The sequence below is a fragment of the Microcaecilia unicolor genome, chromosome 1 (assembly GCF_901765095.1).
Source record: "Microcaecilia unicolor chromosome 1, aMicUni1.1, whole genome shotgun sequence".
Taxonomy (NCBI): Eukaryota; Metazoa; Chordata; class Amphibia; order Gymnophiona; family Siphonopidae; genus Microcaecilia; species Microcaecilia unicolor.
In genome coordinates, this window is record NC_044031.1 from 266942832 (window position 1) to 266962609 (window position 19778).

Below are 19778 nucleotides of genomic sequence, written 5' to 3' on the forward strand. Positions count from 1 at the left end.
ACATACAAAGGGAATAAGGTGGAACTACAATGTAAATAAATAAATAAACAAATAAATAAAAATAGGAAAGAAAAGAGAAGGAAAAAACAGAGAAGGAGGGAAATCAGTTTACTAAGTATGTGTTGCCTCATCCAGATAAATTAGGAATAAGCATCTTGAAAAAGAAAAGTTTTAAGTTCAGTTTTAAAAAGTGGCAGAGAATAAGTAATCAAACTTCCAGAGGAGGTTATAGGAACCAAAACAAAGTTAGAATTCAAGCGTGCATGAGATAGACAGAAAAGGACCTTAGTAGCACAGGAGGGGAAAATCCCCATAGTTAAAGTAATATATGATGTCATAGTAAGCAGGCACAATTGGCAGACTGGTGAACCAAGTGATTCTTTTCCCCTAACATCTGTGCCTCAGTATTATTCCCTCGGGAGTTCATTGTTTCTTTTTGAGGTGGGGGGTGGGGGAGTATTTTTACACTGGTTGATGTTGGTTGCTCTCAGTGTTTTTGTTTTAAGATATTGGTCTAAAAATGCAGGTAAATGATGTTAGCTGATGCTATCGTGTCAACTGTTGCCATCTTTGTGAACTTTGAATGGGTGAATAATTCATTAGCTAATATTTAATGTTTGCTTGGCTTATATGATCCTGGCTGAGCTGTCATCAAAATATGTGTATTTTTATTCTATTTAAAATTCACTATTGCCTGGGGAGGTGATAGGTTTAAAAATATCTCCTTTAGTCAGAAACCTGATTAAAAATATGAAAAGTTGGTATTCAAACTTTAGTAGTCATTGAGCCATTTCCATCAGCAAACTGGAGATTCAGCAAAATCCCCCAGATTCTGTGAAGCTGATCCAAATTTGGGTGCAGATCTGAGATGCTATGCTATGTTATGCTACTCTGTTCTTATATTCTGCTAAGTTCCATTAAGATTTTAAGCGGATTACAATTAAGAATAGGATCCTTTAGTCCAGGAGAATTACAACAAGTTGATCACAAAAATTAATCAAGGCTAGTACATTAATATCCTTTATCTCCTCATATATTACTCCACATCTGAAAATAAATAGGTGCCGCTTACCTGGCAGTAATCGGCAGTGTATGCACGCTGATGATTACCGCTCGGTTAACCCATGAGACCATACCGCTAAGTCAGTGGGTGGCGGCAAGGTCTCATGCCAAAATGGTCATGGCTCTGGTTTTAATTGTGCCACACATCCATTTTCAGCCACAAAGAAAAGGCCTTTTTTGCAGGCATGCTGAAAAATGAACCTGTGCACGTCCAAAATACGCGCCTACACCAGCATAGGCCATTTTTCGGCATGCTTTAGTAAGAGGGTCCCTAAAAGCAGCTGAGATTTAAATCTGTAACAATATCACCTGCAATCATTTACCTATTGATTTTCTAATTTTAGTAATCAGTTCTAATAACAAATTTTCTGTGCTATATAAAGGTCTAAAGCCATGCTGTGAATCATGCAGTAGATCATATTTCCTATTGTAATTTTAAAGTTGGCTATTCACTATAAATTCTACAAGTTTAGGAAGCCAAGGAATGTTTGCTACTGGTCTGTAGTTTTCTACCTTAGATAAATCTGCTCCCATTGATTTAGGAATATGCGCTATCATAATTTGTATTAAAGCTGAAGGATATACAACTAAATTCAGAAAAGAGTTAACTAATTGTATAAGCCAAATAATTATATCCAGAGAAATTGTGTTCAACAAATATGAAGGACAAACATCTAAGCAACCAGGAGGTCGTTTTACTAAGGTGTGCTGAAAAATGGCCTGCGGTAGTGTAGACGCATGTTTTGGGCACGCGCAGAATTATTTTTTAGCGCACCTACAAAAGCCAGTTTTTTAACTTTTGCCAAAAATGGGCGTGTGGCAAAATGAAAATCTTGGGTCTGAGACCTTACTGCAAGCCATTGACCTAGTGGTAAGGTCTCACACGGTAACCGGGTGGTAATGGTCTACGCTCGTCAAATTCCACTTGATGTGTGTAGCTTTTGTCTATTAGATTGTAAGCTCTTTGAGCAGGGACTGTCTTTCTTCTATGTTTGTGCAGCGCTGCATACGCCTTGTAGCGCTATAGAAATGCTAAATAGTAGTAGTAGTAGTAGTAGCTGCCGCTCGTCAGAAAATAAAAAGTATTTTTCGGATGCGTGTAGCAGACACATGCCAAAATTGAAATTACTGCAAGGGCCATGCGGTAACCGGGCGGTAACTCCAATTTTGGTGCGCGTTGTGGCACCTATGTGGCTTAGTAAAAGGGCCCCTAGGTTTGTTAGATAATTTTTTAAGTAACATTGCAGTTGTTTTTACATCTATCTCTTCAAAATGATCCCACGTCAGATCCTACTTCACTCCTTCCATTTCCTCCTCTTCTGTTTGAAAATTTAATCTAAGAAAATCCAACCACACAGCTCCAAGGCTGCAATTATATTACTGTTTTCAATACAACTGATGTGACTCCAACCTTTAGACACAACCCAGCCGTTAGAAGGTGGAGAAAAAAAGCCTCAGTAATACCACCCAGCTTGAGGCTTTTTTTCTCCACCTTCTAACGGCTGGGTTGTGTCTGAAGGTTGGAGTCACATCTGATATATTGAAAATCAAACATATAAACGGCGAGTGACCGTACTGACTCGCAAATGCGCAGTAGAGACTTCCCTGTCTGTCCCGCCCCCGCGTCAATTCGTGATGACGGGGGGGGGGGGGGCGGGACAGAGAGGGAAACTGCACGAAGGGGAGGGAACCGCCGAGGTCGCCACCGATACCCCCCCCCCTGAGGTCGCCGCCACTGGTACTCCCCTCCCCGGAGTCGCCGCTGCCGCCACCCCTCCATCTGGCCATCTCTTCGCTATTCAACTTACATCTCCGCAGCAGGCAGATCAGCTGAGCTGCTGTTGGCCTTCCTTCCCTGCCTGTGTCCCGCCCTCGCTGACGTTACGTCACACGAGGGCGGGACACAGGCAGAGAAGGAAGGCCGATGGGAGCTCAGCTGATCTCTGCCTGCTGCGGAGATGTAAGTTGAATAGCAGAGAGACGGGCCGGGTGGAGGGGCGGCGAACTCGGGGGGAGGCGGGGGCGGCGACCCACCAGCCCGTTTTAACGGGCTCAATGGCTAATAGTAGTATAATTGTGCCTTGGAGCTGTGTGGTTGGATTTTCTTATCTAAATTGAAAGCTTTGGTATACGATTGAAAATTTAATCTACCTACCTGAGGTTGAAAGTTACAGTTGCTTGTTACTTAAACAGCAAAGAAGGCTTTTCAAAGGGATTAGCCATCTAAGGGCCCTATTTACTAAGCAGTGTTAACTGTTAGCATAGCAATTAATGCACATTAGGGGGCCCATTTACTAACATCCATAAACTAATTAGTTAATGAACCATTAATCAATTATTGACATTAATTAGCACTAATTTGGACTTATGCATGGATCTGCCTATGTGTTCTTCTATATTGCTGTGCACCCAAAGGGGGCCCTGCGCTAGCAGCGGGGGTCATTTTTTGCTGCGTGCTGAGGCCCTTTTTACTGCAGCAGGTAAAAAGGCCAAAAAAGACGTGGCCATGTGATAAGATTTCACTTACCACATGGCCATGCTGGGGGGAAGCACTTAACACCACCCATTGAGGTGGCGGTAAGGGCTCCCGCGCTAACCCGGCAGTAACCGGTTAGTATGCACTGCCTTATTACCACTGGGTTAGCGTCACACTAAAAATACAGCCCTATTTTCCCTAGCATGGGAAATGGCATTTGCTGGGGCTGGAAATACTGCCAGATCCCGAGTTGGACCGGCGGTAGCTACAGATTCACGCACAGTAAGCTTACATTGGGCATACCACCGCTAAGCGTCTCACATGCAACCCAAAAGGGGGACATGGCCTTGTGAGGGGTATGGGCAGGTCAGGGGTGTTCTAAAAATTTTGATGCAATGTTATATAATACTGGGGTTATTGCATGCCAGGATTTAGATTTATTATTTATAATCCACCCTTATGTAGAGCAGAGAACAAACAAAGCATACATAGTCATAAATACAAACAGCATCAACAATAAAAGACAGATTTGGCAGGCATCAGTCTTCGCACCCAAAGCTAGGCATGGGAATCCACCCTAAGTGCTATTCTATAAAGAGTGTTCACCCAGAGCGTCATCTATAGCTAGCACTTTGCCAGGATTTTTCCCAGTGTCTAACCTTGAGCACCATTTACTATATCTGGCCCAATGTGTTCATACGCTCCTTTCTGCTCTTCCTAAGCTGTAAACATCTCCAGACTACTGTGTCCTGTTTTAGTAATTTCAGAGGTTTGAAAAAGCCACACTGAAGGCCTGGAAATGCCAAGGTTTAAAATAAGTGAGGAATACATTGTTATCCCTTCCAGATTAAAATGTGTTAAATCAGCAATGTAGTGGGCTAGAGAGAACACCTGCTCAAGTGGTTTAACATGTTCTTTCCTGTACCTGGTTTAAAATATTGATTCATCTGTAAAATTCTGCAGGAAAGTGTCTGCTGGCTTGGTGTGAAGCCAGTTAACCAGGTGCAGAAATCAATTCTGTTTTCCTTTCCTGACTATTTTTATTCCACCTGCAATAATGTATAATTTTGTTCCTTTCTTTCCTACAGGCCTTATTTTGAACTCAAGGCAAAGTACTACCTACAGTTGGAGGTGAGTAAGAAAGTTCAGTTCTGTTCTTTATATATTTTTTTTCTAATTTTAGGATTTTTTTTCTTATTTGCTACAACACATGAAAGCTCCATATTTCCAGCAGAAGAGTCATGTTTCCAAGTAATCTATATATGTGATGCTGTAGCATCTTTCTGCTGCTTTCAGGTGGAATGCATATGTACACTCTGTTGACAAGGTACAGGCACACACTTAAATAGCAGCTGATGCTGTTGCTGAAGATCTGAGAGAAAGTGTGCCATGGAGGTGAAGGGGGGGCAGGGAATGAAGAGGAGAGAGAGTGCCTTTGTTGGTGGGGGGAGGGGGGAAGAGAGAAAAAATGCCTTGCTGGGAGGGGAAGGGGGGAGAGAGAGAGTATGCCTGGGGGTGGGATGAAAAGAAGAAAGACAGTGCCCTGATTGGGGAAAAGGAGTGCCTTGGGGGGAAGGGAGAGAGTGAGTGCCTTGGAAAGGGAGCAAGACAATATGCCAGATGAAGAAGAGGGAGGGTGCACCTGGGTTGGGTTAAATCCTAAAGCCACCACAAGTGTTTTGTGGGTGTCTACTAGCACACATGTATTGGTCAATTAGTCTTACTTTGCAACCCCTGGAGCTGCCGAGAAATCCCACGTGTTTTGCATCAAGTTTGTGCAGGAACAAAGCAGATACAGAGCCTAGAAGAATCTTGTCCAAAAGGACCCAAGGACCCAACATAGCCACAATTCACCAATAATGACTGCATCAAGGGTATAACAACAAACTAATAAAATAAAAACATATGCAAATGAATAAGGCATAAAAACATACATATCAAACAAAAAATAAAATCAAGCAGTAAAACCAGTATTCAAAAATTTAAAAAGCAAAACACATACATATACTGTTACCATTAATAAATCAAATTTGCATAATAACATGTAAAAAGAACAACAAACACAAATTATATAATGGACTGCAGCAAAAAGCATAACTGGCTCTATAATTGTTAAAAGGAACTACTGTGTAAAAAAAATAGACACAACAGTGCATGACTGAAAAACAAAGCAAATACCTAGTCAGGGACACAAGCAGTGTTTCCCTTGGTTATAGAGCATCCAAGACTGCCTGAAAAAAGAATAGTCATGTAGCTAACCAATCCACAGAGCAAGAAACATCAAATATGACTTACTCTAAATAAAGAAAATGTATACAAAAAAATTATTGATGTGTGCTTATATATTTTCAAGGGGCACTCACAGATCAGAGTGGTCTAAACTGTAGTCCCAATGCTTTTAATCATTGCACACTATTTTTCACTGTTTATCAAAAGGACTTTACCAAACATCCACTAAGCATGATTAAACTTTTATAAAGATCAGAAGCACTTAGCTGGCCTGGCGTTCTGTGTAAGTATGTGAAGCGAAAACAGTAAGAGATAGAACAAAGCCGGAGTTCTTTAATTCTCCTGAGATAAAATTCTGCATCCATTACGATCTAGGAAAACTGCTCGTAAAAATAGAAAAAGTAGAAAACAAGAGCACTAAACTGGTAGTTTATTAGTGTATTTCTTGAGCAGTGGAAGGTGTATTATAAAGTCCACAGTTGCTAATCTTCGGGTCTCTGGGGACAGCCAGACAGACATCTATATGGTCACTTCAAAATTAATATCACTTTTCAAGTTAAAAAAAAATGCGAAAATTATGCTAAAACCATGTTAGCAAACTGAGGCTTCTATTTTTTAATAAATTAAATCATTTTTATCAAGTGGCAACCAACAAGAACATACAAATATCAGTAGGCCAACAAAGGGAACAGGCTGGCATAGCAAGAACAAGAATCCAAAGACGCATTAAAATTTTTGATAACCACCACATTACCCCCTCCCTTCTCAGGAGACAGGACAATAACCTCCAACTCCTAATGAACAACTGGCAAATCAAAACAGAGAGAGACTTCAGCAATTCAGAATTATAGTACGTGCAGCATGGGTGAGAGTAGTCCAAAAATATTCCCAGGTGTCCTGAAACTGGCGCCCCACTGGGGAGGTGAGAGACGACGCACAGCACAGTTCCAAAGTAAGAACTTGAATCATTATTAATGTGTGCCATTGTTGTTCAGTAGAGGTGTCTCAGAATCACCAGGATTGCAGGATCGCCTTTAGAGCCATTAAAGTTGTCCATTGCAGATACTGAGCTGCACCTCAGCTAAAAAAAGTGAACTGGGGCATCCGTCCAAAAAGCATACATGGGGATGCTGGCACCAAGGCATGCCAACTACAAGAAGTAAAAGCAAGCAGCCTCTGCCAGAAGGGCCGGATCAAAAGACATGTCCACAACATATGACCCAGGGAGGCCTCCATATGGCCACATCTAGGACATACCGCTGTAGCGCAAATCTGTATCAAATGAGCACATTTAGGAGAGTAGTACAATCACATATTGATTTTATATTGGAACTCCCAGTTAAGCACATGATCCGTAAAAGTATGCAGCCGTTTAATCCCAGCCAGGAGACAGCCTGCCCGGCACAGGAACACCCAATTAGCTGCCCAGGCACATCCAAAGTGTTCAAAGTTGGGTGATGTGTTACTATCTTTTAAGAGACGATGATGAAAAGTGAGGGGAACCTTCCACTGAGATTCCAAAGTCGAGGCAGTGTCCAAAGTCTCATATACCTCTCCAGTGAGCTTGGTTCGATCCAGGATAGCTAAATAATGCCACAGTTGCAGATAAGAGAATGTCTCCTTACGAGACAGGTGAGATTCAGTGTTTAACATGTCAAACAGCTTTGGGGTGCCATCATCTTGAAGCATTTGATGAAGGTATTGTACTCCTTTCATCGCCCAGTTGGCCAAGAATTTCAAGTCCATTCCAGGCAAGAACGCCTGATTGTTATGGATCAATAGCAGAGGGGTGACCGTAGGCTCCATCTGATTAAATTTACATAACCAGTGCCAGGTAGTGCGGAGTGGCCGAAAATGCACATGATCATTGAAGATGCATGTAGATAATCACTAATGTGCCCAAGCAAATCCAACTCCAAGGGGGTACAAGTAAAATAGGCTGTATTAACCAGTCATTTAAATGACACATACCACAACTTATGGTAAGAAAGCAAATACATAGGAGTTCCAGACCCCCTCTGTCCTGTGGCAGAACTGCTACCTTGAGAGGAAGTCTGGGATGCTGCCCCTGCCACAAGTAGTGTTGCAACAGAGCATTCAGTTGTTTTTCACCTTTAGCTTTCAAATATAAGGGAAACATTTGAAACCCATACAACCAGCATGGTGCCAAAAACATATTAAAGAGACTAACCTGCCCCAAGAGAGAAAGAGGATAGGTTAGAGGTCCTTGAGCCACCTGGTTGCTTAAGAGTGAGAATTGGCTGCCTCCACTGCCAAGTGTTATGAAGACGAGCCAGTAGTTTATCTGGTTGTTCCTGAAACGATAAAAACGGTACTTAGTAGCTATCTTTGAGTTCTAGTGTGTAAAAGGGAATTCAAGGTGGCCTGGGCTGCCAAATAGGTCTCTTTGTGAGCAGCAGATGGGGGTTTTTGTGTACGCTGTGCACACCCAATGCAGTGCTCTCTCAGAGGTGATTATTTGAGAGGCAATGCGCTTATTTCTGGCTTTAGTAAAGATTATCACCTCCCCATGGAGAACTGCTTTAGCAGAGTCCCAGAATAGAATTGGATCATCGCAATGTTGACCATTGTGTTGGTAGAAAGTCTCCCACCTCCCCTGAAGAAACTTACAAAACTCCGTATCCCAAGCTAAATAAGTGGGGAAGTGCCAGGCAGCATGTTTTGATAATAAGGTGCCGCTACAAGATCTAACATAATGGGGGCATGGTCAGACACCATTATCTCACTAATCTGCTCCTCCGCCACTGCATGAAAGAAACCCAAACACAACAAGAAATAATCTATTTGTGAAAAGGTCCCATGCGCATGAGACAGATCCCATGGGCATGTATAGCTTTTAGAATACAAGCAGTTATATGTGTAAGGGATACCATTAATTAGGCCAGCTATTGACATGGCGTAAATGCTCGCACATACATATTGGCATGTAAATGCCGACTGAACACTGGTATTCTATAACGATAATTAAAGTACATCAATGCCATTATAGAATTTGCATTTAGTGTGTTGGCATCTAGCTTTATGCAGCATTTCTTTAATTGACCCTTTACCCCCTCACTCTATAATCTTGTGTGTACAATTTTATGCTTGGGGCCAGATTCAGTAAATATATGGCACTGGGAAGAATCCACATCAAACACTATTTTATAAAGGGTGCTCCAGACTAAGCACCTTTAATATTTATCTATTTTTAGATTTTGCTCACACCTTTTTCAGTAGTAGCTCAAGGTGAGTTACATTCAGGTACTCTGGATATTTCTCTGTCCCAGGAGGGCTCACAATCTAAGTTTGTACCTGAGGCAATGGAGGGTTAAGTGACTTGCCCAAGATCACAAAGAGCAGCAGTGGGGTTTGAACTGGCCCCCTCAGGATTGCAAGACCGGTGCTCTAACCACTAGGCCACTCCTCCACTCCATATAGTGCTTAGTGCAAATTCACATGCTCAACTTTGGGCACAAGAACTTATGTCTGCTGAAACCAGGTGTAAATCCTGGTGCGCGACTCCAGTATTCTATAACACTGTGCCTAAAGTTTTGGAATGCCTCTGACCCGCTCATGACCTGCCCATTAACTAATTAATTTGCATACGCATCTGCCCTGTGTGCCCAAATTTGAATGACCTATATAGAATCCAGGGGTTAGTGCACAAAATTGTGTACACAGGTGCCTACAGTTATACATGTAACTTAATTGACAAGTTAGCTGCTAATTGGCACTAACAACCAGTTATTGGTGGTTCTTGTTGTTAACTGGCACTAATTTGCAGTTTCACATGTAACTGCATTTAGTTGGTATTCTATAACCTTCGAGTGCAAAGTAGATAATGCATAACTGCAAGGAGGTGTGGACATGGGAGGGGCATAGGGGGTCAGGGGTGTGCCCAAAACTTACATGCTAACGTTATAGAATATTGGCAGTTATGCAGATAGTTACACCAGCCATTGACATGGTATAAATGACTCCACCTAAATGTTGTTTGACCCAATGACAAACCAACATAGGAAGTGTTGCTTAGGAAACTTTATTGAAGGCACCAGACACTTGAATTGACACAGGCCGTGTTTCAGCAGACACAAACCGCCTACCTCAGGGGTCACCAGAGTTCTTTGTAAGTCAAGATGGGTAAACGGCAACAAAATCAGAGCAATGGTTGTCAACGTAATACAGAACAGAAACTCAACCTCAATTTCATTCCTTCAATAAAGTTTTCTAAGCAACACTTCCTACGTTGGTTTGTCATTGGGTCAACTTTTACTTTACTTTGTTCTGCCTGACTTTTTCGTAGAGGTCTTTGCCCTGTTTGCTGCTCCAACTAAATGTTAGCATATAATTTTATAATGGCAGTGGTGTGAATAAACATTTGGATAAATGTGAGCCGGTTGATGTAGTGTATCTTGAATTTCAGAAAGCTTTTGATAAAGTTCCTCATGAGAGACTCCTGAGAAAAAAAGAGTCATGGGATAGGAGGTAAGGTTCCGGTGTGGATTAGGAATTGGTTATAGGAGAAAAAAAAAGAGGGTAGGGTTAAATGGTCATTTCTCTCAATGGAGGAGGGTGAACAGTGGAGTGCCACAAGGATCAGTACTGGGACCAGTGCTATTTAACATATTTTATAAATGATATGGAAATCAGAACAACGAGTGAGGTGATTAAATTTGTAGATGACACAAAACTATTCAAGGTTGTTAACACACATGCAGACTGTGAAATATTGCAGGAAGACCTTAGAAAATTGGAAGACTGGGCATTCAAATGGCAGATGAAATTTACTGTGGACAAATGCAAGGTGATGCACTTTGGAAAGAATAATCCGATTCATAGTTACTTGATGTTAGGGTCCACCTTAGGGGTCAGCACGCAAGAAAAAGATCTAGGTGACGTTGTAGATAATACGCTGAAATCATCTGCGGCAGCCAAAAAAGCAAACAGGATGCTAGGAATTATTAGGAAAGGAATGGTGAAGAAGTCCAAAAATACTATAATGCCTCTATATCGCTCCATGGTGCGTCTGCACCTTGAGTATTGTGTTCAGTTCTGGTCGCCATATCTCAAAAAAGATATAGCAGAATTAGAAACGGTTCAAAGAAGAGCGACCAAAATGATAAAGGGTATGGAACTCCTCTCGTATGAAGAAAGGCTAAAGAAGTTATGGCTGTTTAGCTTGTAAAAGAGACAGATGAGGGGAGATATGATTGAGGTCTACAAAATCCCGAGTGGTGCAAAACGCGTAGAAATAAATCGATTTTTTACACATTCGAAAAGTACAAAGACTAGAGGACACTCAAGGAAGTTACATGGAAATACTTTTAAACCAAATAGGAGGAAATATGTTTTCACTCAACGAGTAGTTAAGCTCTGGAACTCTTTGCCGTTGGATGTGGTAAAGGTGGTTAGGGTATCTGGGTTTTTAAAAGGTTTGGACAAGTTCCTGGAGAAAAAGTTCATAATTGTAGCATGTAATGTTGCCACGATTTGGTCTTCTGCCAGGTACTTGTGACCTGGCTTGGCCACTGTTTGGAAACAGGATACTGGGCTAGAGGGCCATTGGTCTGACCCAGTATGGCTACTCTTATGTTCATCCCACCACCTAACATTTTGGCGACCTGTAGAGAATCACCCCCTTAATGTACAGTAGTGAACTTGTCCTCTTCCAAAAAATGCTAGAAATGCCCCCATCAATTACCACAGAAGGCTTGCACCTACTAACCCTTATCTTTTGCAGTTAATATGTGCTGAACACAAAACCTTAGCAAATGTCAGTAAATAGGAGCCTTAATATTTTGAGTGTGCTTCAAAAATGTGAAGAAACTCTTTTAATTTTGAGCTGGGCATTGTAGCCTTCTTTCTGTCTTTCCATATATCTTTCTCTGGCTGGATAAAGGAAGATTGCAACAAACCTTCCATTGCCCTAGCAACTTGTTTTATTTTACATTCACAACTCTCTTGCAATAACATACTAACTTCAGCAGACCAAGAATGGAAATATGCATCTGTTTACTGTACTGATTTTATCATAAGTGAAACTAGGTGAAGGAGTTTTGAAACATATGCCACCCAGCTAGGTTCCCTGAGCAGTCTGTTGCCTTTAGACATTCAGAGTAGTATTTCAGTTTGCTTTTATAAACTTAAGACTTGCAAACTTTTCCAGCCCCAGATGTGCCCTGAGTCTAACCGACAATTAGCGACCGCGCAGAGGGGTATCCCCCACCTTGTGGTTTGCTTGCCATTGCCTTCTCCCATATAGTGTGAAGCACCACTATGTTGCTGCTGCCCAAAATAGGGGGGGGCATGAACAAACTTTGAAATTGATATTAATATAAGTTAAGTGTAATTATTTGCGTCCGAAACTGTAACTGACCTGGAGCAGTTGGTGAAATGTTTTACCACAGAAAGTAGAATGTCTCTGAAGTGTATCTTTGAAGAGAGGGTATTTTGGGAATGATACTCAAAAGATTTTATGAGGGTAGATACATGTTTGTCTGTCTACAAACATGGATAGAAATCCCCCCCCCCCCACTGCGTGTAGGTAAAAGTACATTTTACCCACATAAAAACATGGGCAGATTGAGCAGGGAAAGTAGATGAGGTGATTGTATTTTGAAATCATCCCATACTTTGCGATCTGTTTCAATGCAGGTGTAAAGTATGTGAGTACAGAAGTACTCTAGGTATATGCGCCACCGGTCATTTTCCAAGGAAAAGCTCTGCATTGAGTTTCCCTTTGGAAATGAGATTTTAGACCCATGGCTGCAATGAAATCCTGAGCCTATGAGCACCTTGGGAAGTATGGAAGTTGCTCTCCTTGTACATGTTCACGTGGTGATTTGAGGTCTAATTTATTATATGTTTCTTACTAGCAATTAAAGAAGATTGTAGATGAACTTCAAGCTAAGCTGTCTTTGGCAAAAGGAGAGTACAAAACAGCCCTGAGGAATTTGGAGATGATCTCGGATGAAATCCATGAGAAACGGAGATCCACAACCATGGGCCCCAGGGAATGTGGGGTGGGTGCAGAAGGCAGCAGTGCCTCAATAGAAGACCTTTCAGTTTGCAAACTAGAGCCAGATACTATATCCAGTAAGTAGTTTTGGTAATTCAGCATCTTTACAATGCTTGCATTGCGTAAAATTGAATTTGAAAACGAAGAGATGTGTGTCAAAAGCTGTCGTGTTCTAAAAACAAAAATATATGCCCAGGACCTGACATTTCATTATATAAAAAGAACGAAAGGAGAAACTCTCATGATATCCTTTGTAAGGCTTATTATAATCCAACGCAGGAGAAGAAACCTCACAGCTCAATAAGTATCCATAGACAAGTGACTGGTGCATGGCCAGACTAAGGGGCCCTTATACTAAGCTGCAGTAAAAGGGGGCTTGTGCTAGTGGCAGCGGCCATTTTTGCTGCGCACCAGGGCCCCTTTTACCGCAGTGGGTAGAGAGGTCAAAAAAACGGCCATGCGGTAAGTTTGCACTTGCCATGTGGCCATATCGGGTGGGCACTTACCACCATACATTGTGGTGGCGGTAAGGGCTTCTGCACTAACCCGGTGGTAACCGGGCAGCTTGTGACACTGTCTGATTACCACTGGGTAAACCCTGCAGAAATATTTTTTAATATTTTCGCTATTGCTGGAAAATAGCGCGTGCCGGGGGTGGAACTATCGCCGGCACCCGCATTGGGCTGGCAGTAGTTTCAAGGTGCCGTGCACTGTGGAAACGGTACCATTGTCCATAAACTCAATATTTAGTCTTGAGTGGGAAATATATTGTGGAGAACAGAGAGAATAATTTTTGGCCTTGAAGTAGAGGTTTTCAACCTAGTCCTTGGGACACGCCTAGCCAGTCAGGTTTTCAGGATATCCACAAAAATTTGCATGAGATAAATTTGCATGCCCTACCTCCACTATGCAGATTTATCTATTGCAAATGTATTAATTAATTAATTTATTTATTTAAGACTATTGTGAAAACCTGCCTGGTTTGAGAACCACTGCCTTGGAGTATGCATGTCTCTCCATTCATAACAAAATTATTTTCTTCGATGCATCTCAAAAAAAAAAGGGCAGACGTTTTCTTAGAAATGGCGTAGTTATAGGGATGCTATCAAGACACAGATCCAGTTCCAGGTTAAAATTGTCATCTATACATACAACATCCTCTGTAAAAGGAATGAGATCAGCCAGTGAAAGTGCACCAAAGTGATTTCAGAAAGCTTCTCCTTACATGCCATGTCTGGGCTCTGGCGTTGAATTCCCGGATTTATGGAGCCGGCTACACTGTGGTCAGTTAAGTGTGATATTCAGCGCTTAACCAGCTATTTTATTTATTTATTTGTTGCATATGTATCCCACATTTTCCCACCTATTTGCAGGCTCAATGTGGCTTACATAGTACCGTTAGGCCCCAGAGGGGCGCCATTTGTGTGCAGTCTGGGGACAGGGGCAGCACTTACGTGGTGATGTGCTGAGATTCAGCAGTTCACCGCATAAGTGTAGTCCTGTCTTTGTGGTTCACCTTATGTGGTTGCAGGGCCACCAAGAGACTGGGCCGGGCTCGGGGCAAGGCCGCCCCCGTGGCCCCGCCCACCCGAGGTCGCCGTCGTCGCTGCCCCCCTCCGTCCACCACCGGGCCCCCCTGAATTCAAATCATATTGCCTCACCTTGACCTTGCTCTGTGTGAAAGAAGTGCAGCAGCGGCAGTCTGCAGATCGCCTCCCTTCGGCCCTTCCCTCCCTGTGTCCTGCTCTCGCGCAAGTTACGTCAGACGAGGGCGGGACACAGGGAGGAAAGGCCCGAAGGGAGACGATCTGCAGACTGCCGCTGCTGCACTTCTTTCACACGGAGAGAGGTTGAGGTGAGGCGCCATGATTTGAATTCAGGGGGGCCCGGCCCGGTGGTGGACGGAGGGGGGCGGATGGAGGGGACTGAGGCGCTGGGACCCCCTTGGAGGCCCGGGCCCGGGGAATTTTGTCCCCCCTGCCCCCCCCTCTCGGCGGCCCTGTGTGGTTGTGCTGAACCGCATAAATGTTATCCAGCCACATATGCCTGGATATTCAGCACTGGGGCCTGGACATGGCCCAGCATTGAAAATCTGGGGGTAATGTCAGCGGTGGCCAAAAAAAACCCACTGACTGCTGCTGGCTGAATATTTGCTCCACAGTTTGTACAATTTATTCACGCTGAGGTTTTCTAAGCCATAGTGCCATGTGGAACATACCCCTTATTTTGGTAAAGTTTTAATAAACAATAAATACACAAAATTTAGCAGAAAAAGGGGTGTGTTTTATGTACTTTTTTGCCCTTTCTCATATTATACCCCTTGTCTTTGATTGGTGCCTCTAGTATCTGACTTTCTCGTCCGCAGAGGCAGATGAGCAGCTGCTTTCTTTGATAACATCACATTCACTAGTTTTTATTGCTTCATGAGCCATCATGGTAATGTGATGGTTACTCTGATGCCTTGTAATGCAGCTGTCAGTATTGCCGTGATCGTAGCTGAACTAATACAGATACCACAGTGACCGATGGCCCATCTTATGAGCAACGAGTGCCCGGGGAGCAGTATTTCTTCAATCTAATCTCTGCCTTCAGACTTCCTGCACAGCTGCTCTTCTGTTGCCATGTCACCAGCTTGCTGCTTTTTGCTTTATGGACCTGAGTGAAGATGAAAGATGAATGTGCTGTCCTGGAGCTGCGGGAACTGTTTCACAGGCAGGGCTTTGTTCAGCATGCATCGCTTATTTATTTATTGGGATTTATTAGCTGCCTTTATAAAGAGATTCAACCAAAGTGGTGTATAGCAGGTACAGTTGAACATAAAATTTACAGTTTTGTTAACAGCATAACAATAGTAAAAATAGCCAAGTATAAACATAAATACAATAAATGAGGTAAACTTGAGAACAGCAAATTAAAACCTAATAGGGTTACCATGAAACAGGATCAAAAATATACACATTTAACAGCACTGAAATTCAAATAACAGAGATATAATACAATGTCATAAGTACATAAGTAATGCCACTCTGGGAAAAGACCAAGGGTCCATCGAGCCCAGCATCCTGTCCACGACAGCGGCCAATCCAGGCCAAGGGCACCTGGCAAGCTTCCCAAACGTACAAACATTCTATACATGTTATTCCTGGAATTGTGGATTTTTCCCAAGTCCATTTAGTAGCGGTTTATGGACTTGTCCTTTAGGAAACCGTCTAACCCCTTTTAAAACTCTGCCAAGCTAATCGCCTTCACCATGTTCTCCGGCAACGAATTCCAGAGTTTAATTACGCCTAATATTAATGAAACATCTAATAAGCACGCATTAGAATATTCAAATAACATAGCTATAATGCTAATGCTTTTCTACAATACAGCTTACCGTGTAGTTGAGGGGCCAAGTGCAGATATATAGATGGGGACAAGATGGGTGGTACAGAGTCAGTTGGGATAAATAGATGGGTGGCCAAACGCGGGTCAAGTTCTCTTTGTACAGTTAAACAAGATATGAAGAAGAGGTCTAAGTTATAGTGTGTGTAGGTGCAGCGTGGTGCATAGTCAGTCACACTATGTATTAAAGGCTTGTGAGAAGAGCCAGGCTTTCACCTGCTTCCTGAAGTAGTGACAGTCCCGAGTTATACATAGCCCCTCTGGAACTAAGTTCCTGAATGTGAGAGGTAAAACATTGTACAGTTTCTTTTGATGAGGGGACAGATAGCTATGATCCTTGAGAGGATCTTAGAGGTGTGTGTGTAAAGGGCTAACTTATTCTTTAAGTACTCAGGCCCAGGGTAGTTTTAAAGGTAACTCGAAGTAGAACAGATGGTACTACAATCTCTTCCTTTTTGCTTGGTTTTCATGCACTGACCATGATGCCTTGATTTTGAGGTCCATGGCTTTTTTTTCCTACTTTATTACATTTAAAAAATAATTTGCAAGAGAACCTTGCAATAATGCCAAAAAATCACAGAAATAAAATACAGCAACCAAAACAAATAAAATACAGCAACCAAATTAAACAAACAACAACAACAACAAAAACTTTGTCAAATCCTTGATTTCAGTAGACCACAATACATTATTTGAGAGGGGAGAAAATGGCATTAGAGCAACGTGGATAACAACTAAGAGTATCAACCTTCCTTCCCCGCCCCCTCAACCTGTAAAGTACCAGTGAGCTTCTTAGCATCCAAGAAAAATGACAATTGTTCATGAGCAAGGAAAAGATATGTAACACAATGTATAATTATGCCTTTATAAGAATAGCATAGGAAAAAGAAGCACTGAGGGCACAAGCCTCAGCACATAGCAAGAAACAGTTTTTACCTTTCCTCTGTCGCTCTTGCCACATCTGGAAATATCCCAACTCTTTGTTCCAAAAACAGAACCTGAGAATTCATGAAATAATGATGCCTTAACGTATTCAAATCTCACTCAAAAACAAGTGACACTAGTAAAGTTGCCCCTATCTCACAGATGATTCTGACAAGGCAGTCATATCTAAGCTTAGTTGCAGTTAATGGCGCTTCCACCTGTCATTCTCCCTGGGAAATCTCAGCTCCTTCCTACCTCGTATAAAATAAACTTTATTCACTGGGGGCAGAGAGGCCTGTTTCTGCTGGGATATGCAGAACGTCTGACAAAACGTTCTTTAAAATATCCAAGACCGACTTGCCAGTCACTTTAGAGAAGTTCAAACATTGGTGATTCAGATGCCTCAGCAGTACTGGCAGAAGGAGTCCTAGCAGAGAAGTGGCATCAGATTGATATTCAAAGTGATTGAAAATGGCCAGGAGAAGGACCCTGGCCATCTAAAGTGCATGGCCTTGGGCTAGCCGCAGATATTCTTTGGCACTTAACCGGTTAGTTCTGCTGAATATCTGCAGATAGCGCCTAAGCCAAAACCAGCTAATTTGTGGGCAGTTCAGGAGCAGAGTTGGCACTTATACGGTTGTGCCGATATTCAGCATAAGGTACCTTCATAAATAGGACTGTCTTTAGTCTGCTATTGAGACAGACATGGGAAGCAACTGCTTGCCCTGGGATTTGTAGTATGGAATGCTGCTACTCTTTGAGATTCTACGTGGAATCTTGTAACTCTTTAGGATTCCAGAATCTTGCTATTCTTTGGAGTTCTACATGGAATGTTGCCACGATTTGGGTTTCTGCCAGGTACTTGTGACCTGGCTTGGCCACTGTTTGGAAAATAGGATACTGGGTGAGATGGACCATGGGTCTGACCCAGTATGGCTACTCTTGTGTTCTTATGACTGCATAAAACAAAGTTCTGTCTTTATGTGGTTTCATCTTATGCGGTTAAGTGTTGAATATTGCATTTCAGCCGGCTGCATATGCCCGAATATTCAGTGCGGGTGCCTGGACATAGCTCAGCATTGTATATCCATGGATAATACAAGTAGCAGCCAGAAAAAACACTGACCACCACCAGTTGAGTATTTACCCCAACAGTAAAACAGTAATCAAATTGAGCAGTACATGAGAAAAAATAACACTGAACACACAATTGTGTCAAGCAACGCCAAGGTTATACCATCACTCTTTAGTACAAGGCAGTAAAGAAGCCAGACACTGCACAAGGTGCTCAACACCCCCCCCCCCAAAGAGCTCTCCCCCAACATCCAACCGTACCCACTAAAGGTCATCAGTCTGAATATGAGAAAACAGGGGAAAATGATAAAAGCCCACATGAGAAAATCATTATATATCTCATCAGCCATCAAGCCTCTCTCTCCAGGCAGTGTATGGTTTCCAAACTGTAAAAAGGTTCCTCAATTTATTGCACCAAAGGGCAGTAAGTTTAGTAATCTGGCAAACAAAGTCAACTTTCAGTAGCAGGTGTTGTCGTGTAGGTGGCTTAATCTGCTTGCAGGTTGCTGCGAGTGCAAGTCTGCCAGCAGTCACCAAGTGAAAAGTCAATTTGCAATATTTGGCAGGTAACTCTGGAGGCTTTATATTGAGCAAAGCACACCCCATTGTAGGTGATAGGGGAATGTCAAGTATCTCGGTGATCAAGGCAAACACCGTAGCCCAATAAACCTTTGCCTGTGGACAGGTTCACCATGCAAGAAGAAATGTCCCTCCATCACCACACCCACGGCAGCATAAGGCAGAGACAGTGGGATAGATGATATGGAGATGGTCCGGGTAAGATACCACATATATAGCATTTGATACCCATTTTCCACCATATTGCTAGCCACAGACACCTTCGGTAACCGGGTAAAGATCCTCTCCCATTCCCGCTAAGTATATCCACCACCTAAAGCTGTTTCCCATAACGGAATATATTTAATTGGAGGTGCATCTTGTTGGATCAGAGCCTTGTATAAACGGGAGATGCAACCCCGACCACTTCCCCATTCACCGCCCATTCCAGCGGAGTCTCTGCCTTGCAAAGGTCCAAAAAAGCAATCCTCTGAATAAAATCAGAGACCTTCCGCATATGGAATGCATTAGCAGGCATACCCCCACCATTTTTGTATTTTATTCACCAAAGCTTCTCTGATGTTTGCTCTTGGCAGCTTCTCACATTGTGTTTTTGTTTTTTACTGCTGTTTACGTTCTCTCTCGCTCTGTTTGTCTCTTTTTGGCATTGCACTTTTTAAAATGATCTGCCTAAGCCCCAACCTTTTGATGATAATGTGAACTGGGAGTGTTTTTCCCGGGAGCAGCTGGTGTCAGTGGTTCCCAGAGTGTACCGTGCTTATCTTCTCAAGTTCCAGTAAATACTAAACATGCCGACTGTAAGAGAACACAGATCACAGGTTTGGTGGAATTGGTTCATAGTGTGAGTGAAGCTCATGTGACACTGCAGAACTGTAATCCACCAGGAAGGTTATGGTTTAGGGAGAAGGCAAGGGAAGGATGGAGATTTAGGGGCTTGACTGAGCTTCTGGATTAGTCATCCTTCATTGAAACACAGGCTTTAATACAGGAACACGCTGCTGTCTTGATTCGTAATTGGGGGCACTGAAG

The 19778-nt window shown here is 42.6% G+C and overlaps 1 protein-coding gene across 1 annotated transcript in view; it reads left to right on the plus strand.

Moving 5' to 3' along the window:
- Positions 1-19778, plus strand: part of SH3BP5 (SH3 domain binding protein 5) — a 144675-nt gene that overhangs the window by 107078 nt on the left and 17819 nt on the right. The window contains exons 6-7 of the mRNA XM_030206301.1: positions 4627-4669; positions 12646-12865. Of these exons, the coding sequence (XP_030062161.1) occupies positions 4627-4669; positions 12646-12865 (263 nt within the window). The remainder of the gene's footprint in view (positions 1-4626; positions 4670-12645; positions 12866-19778) is intronic.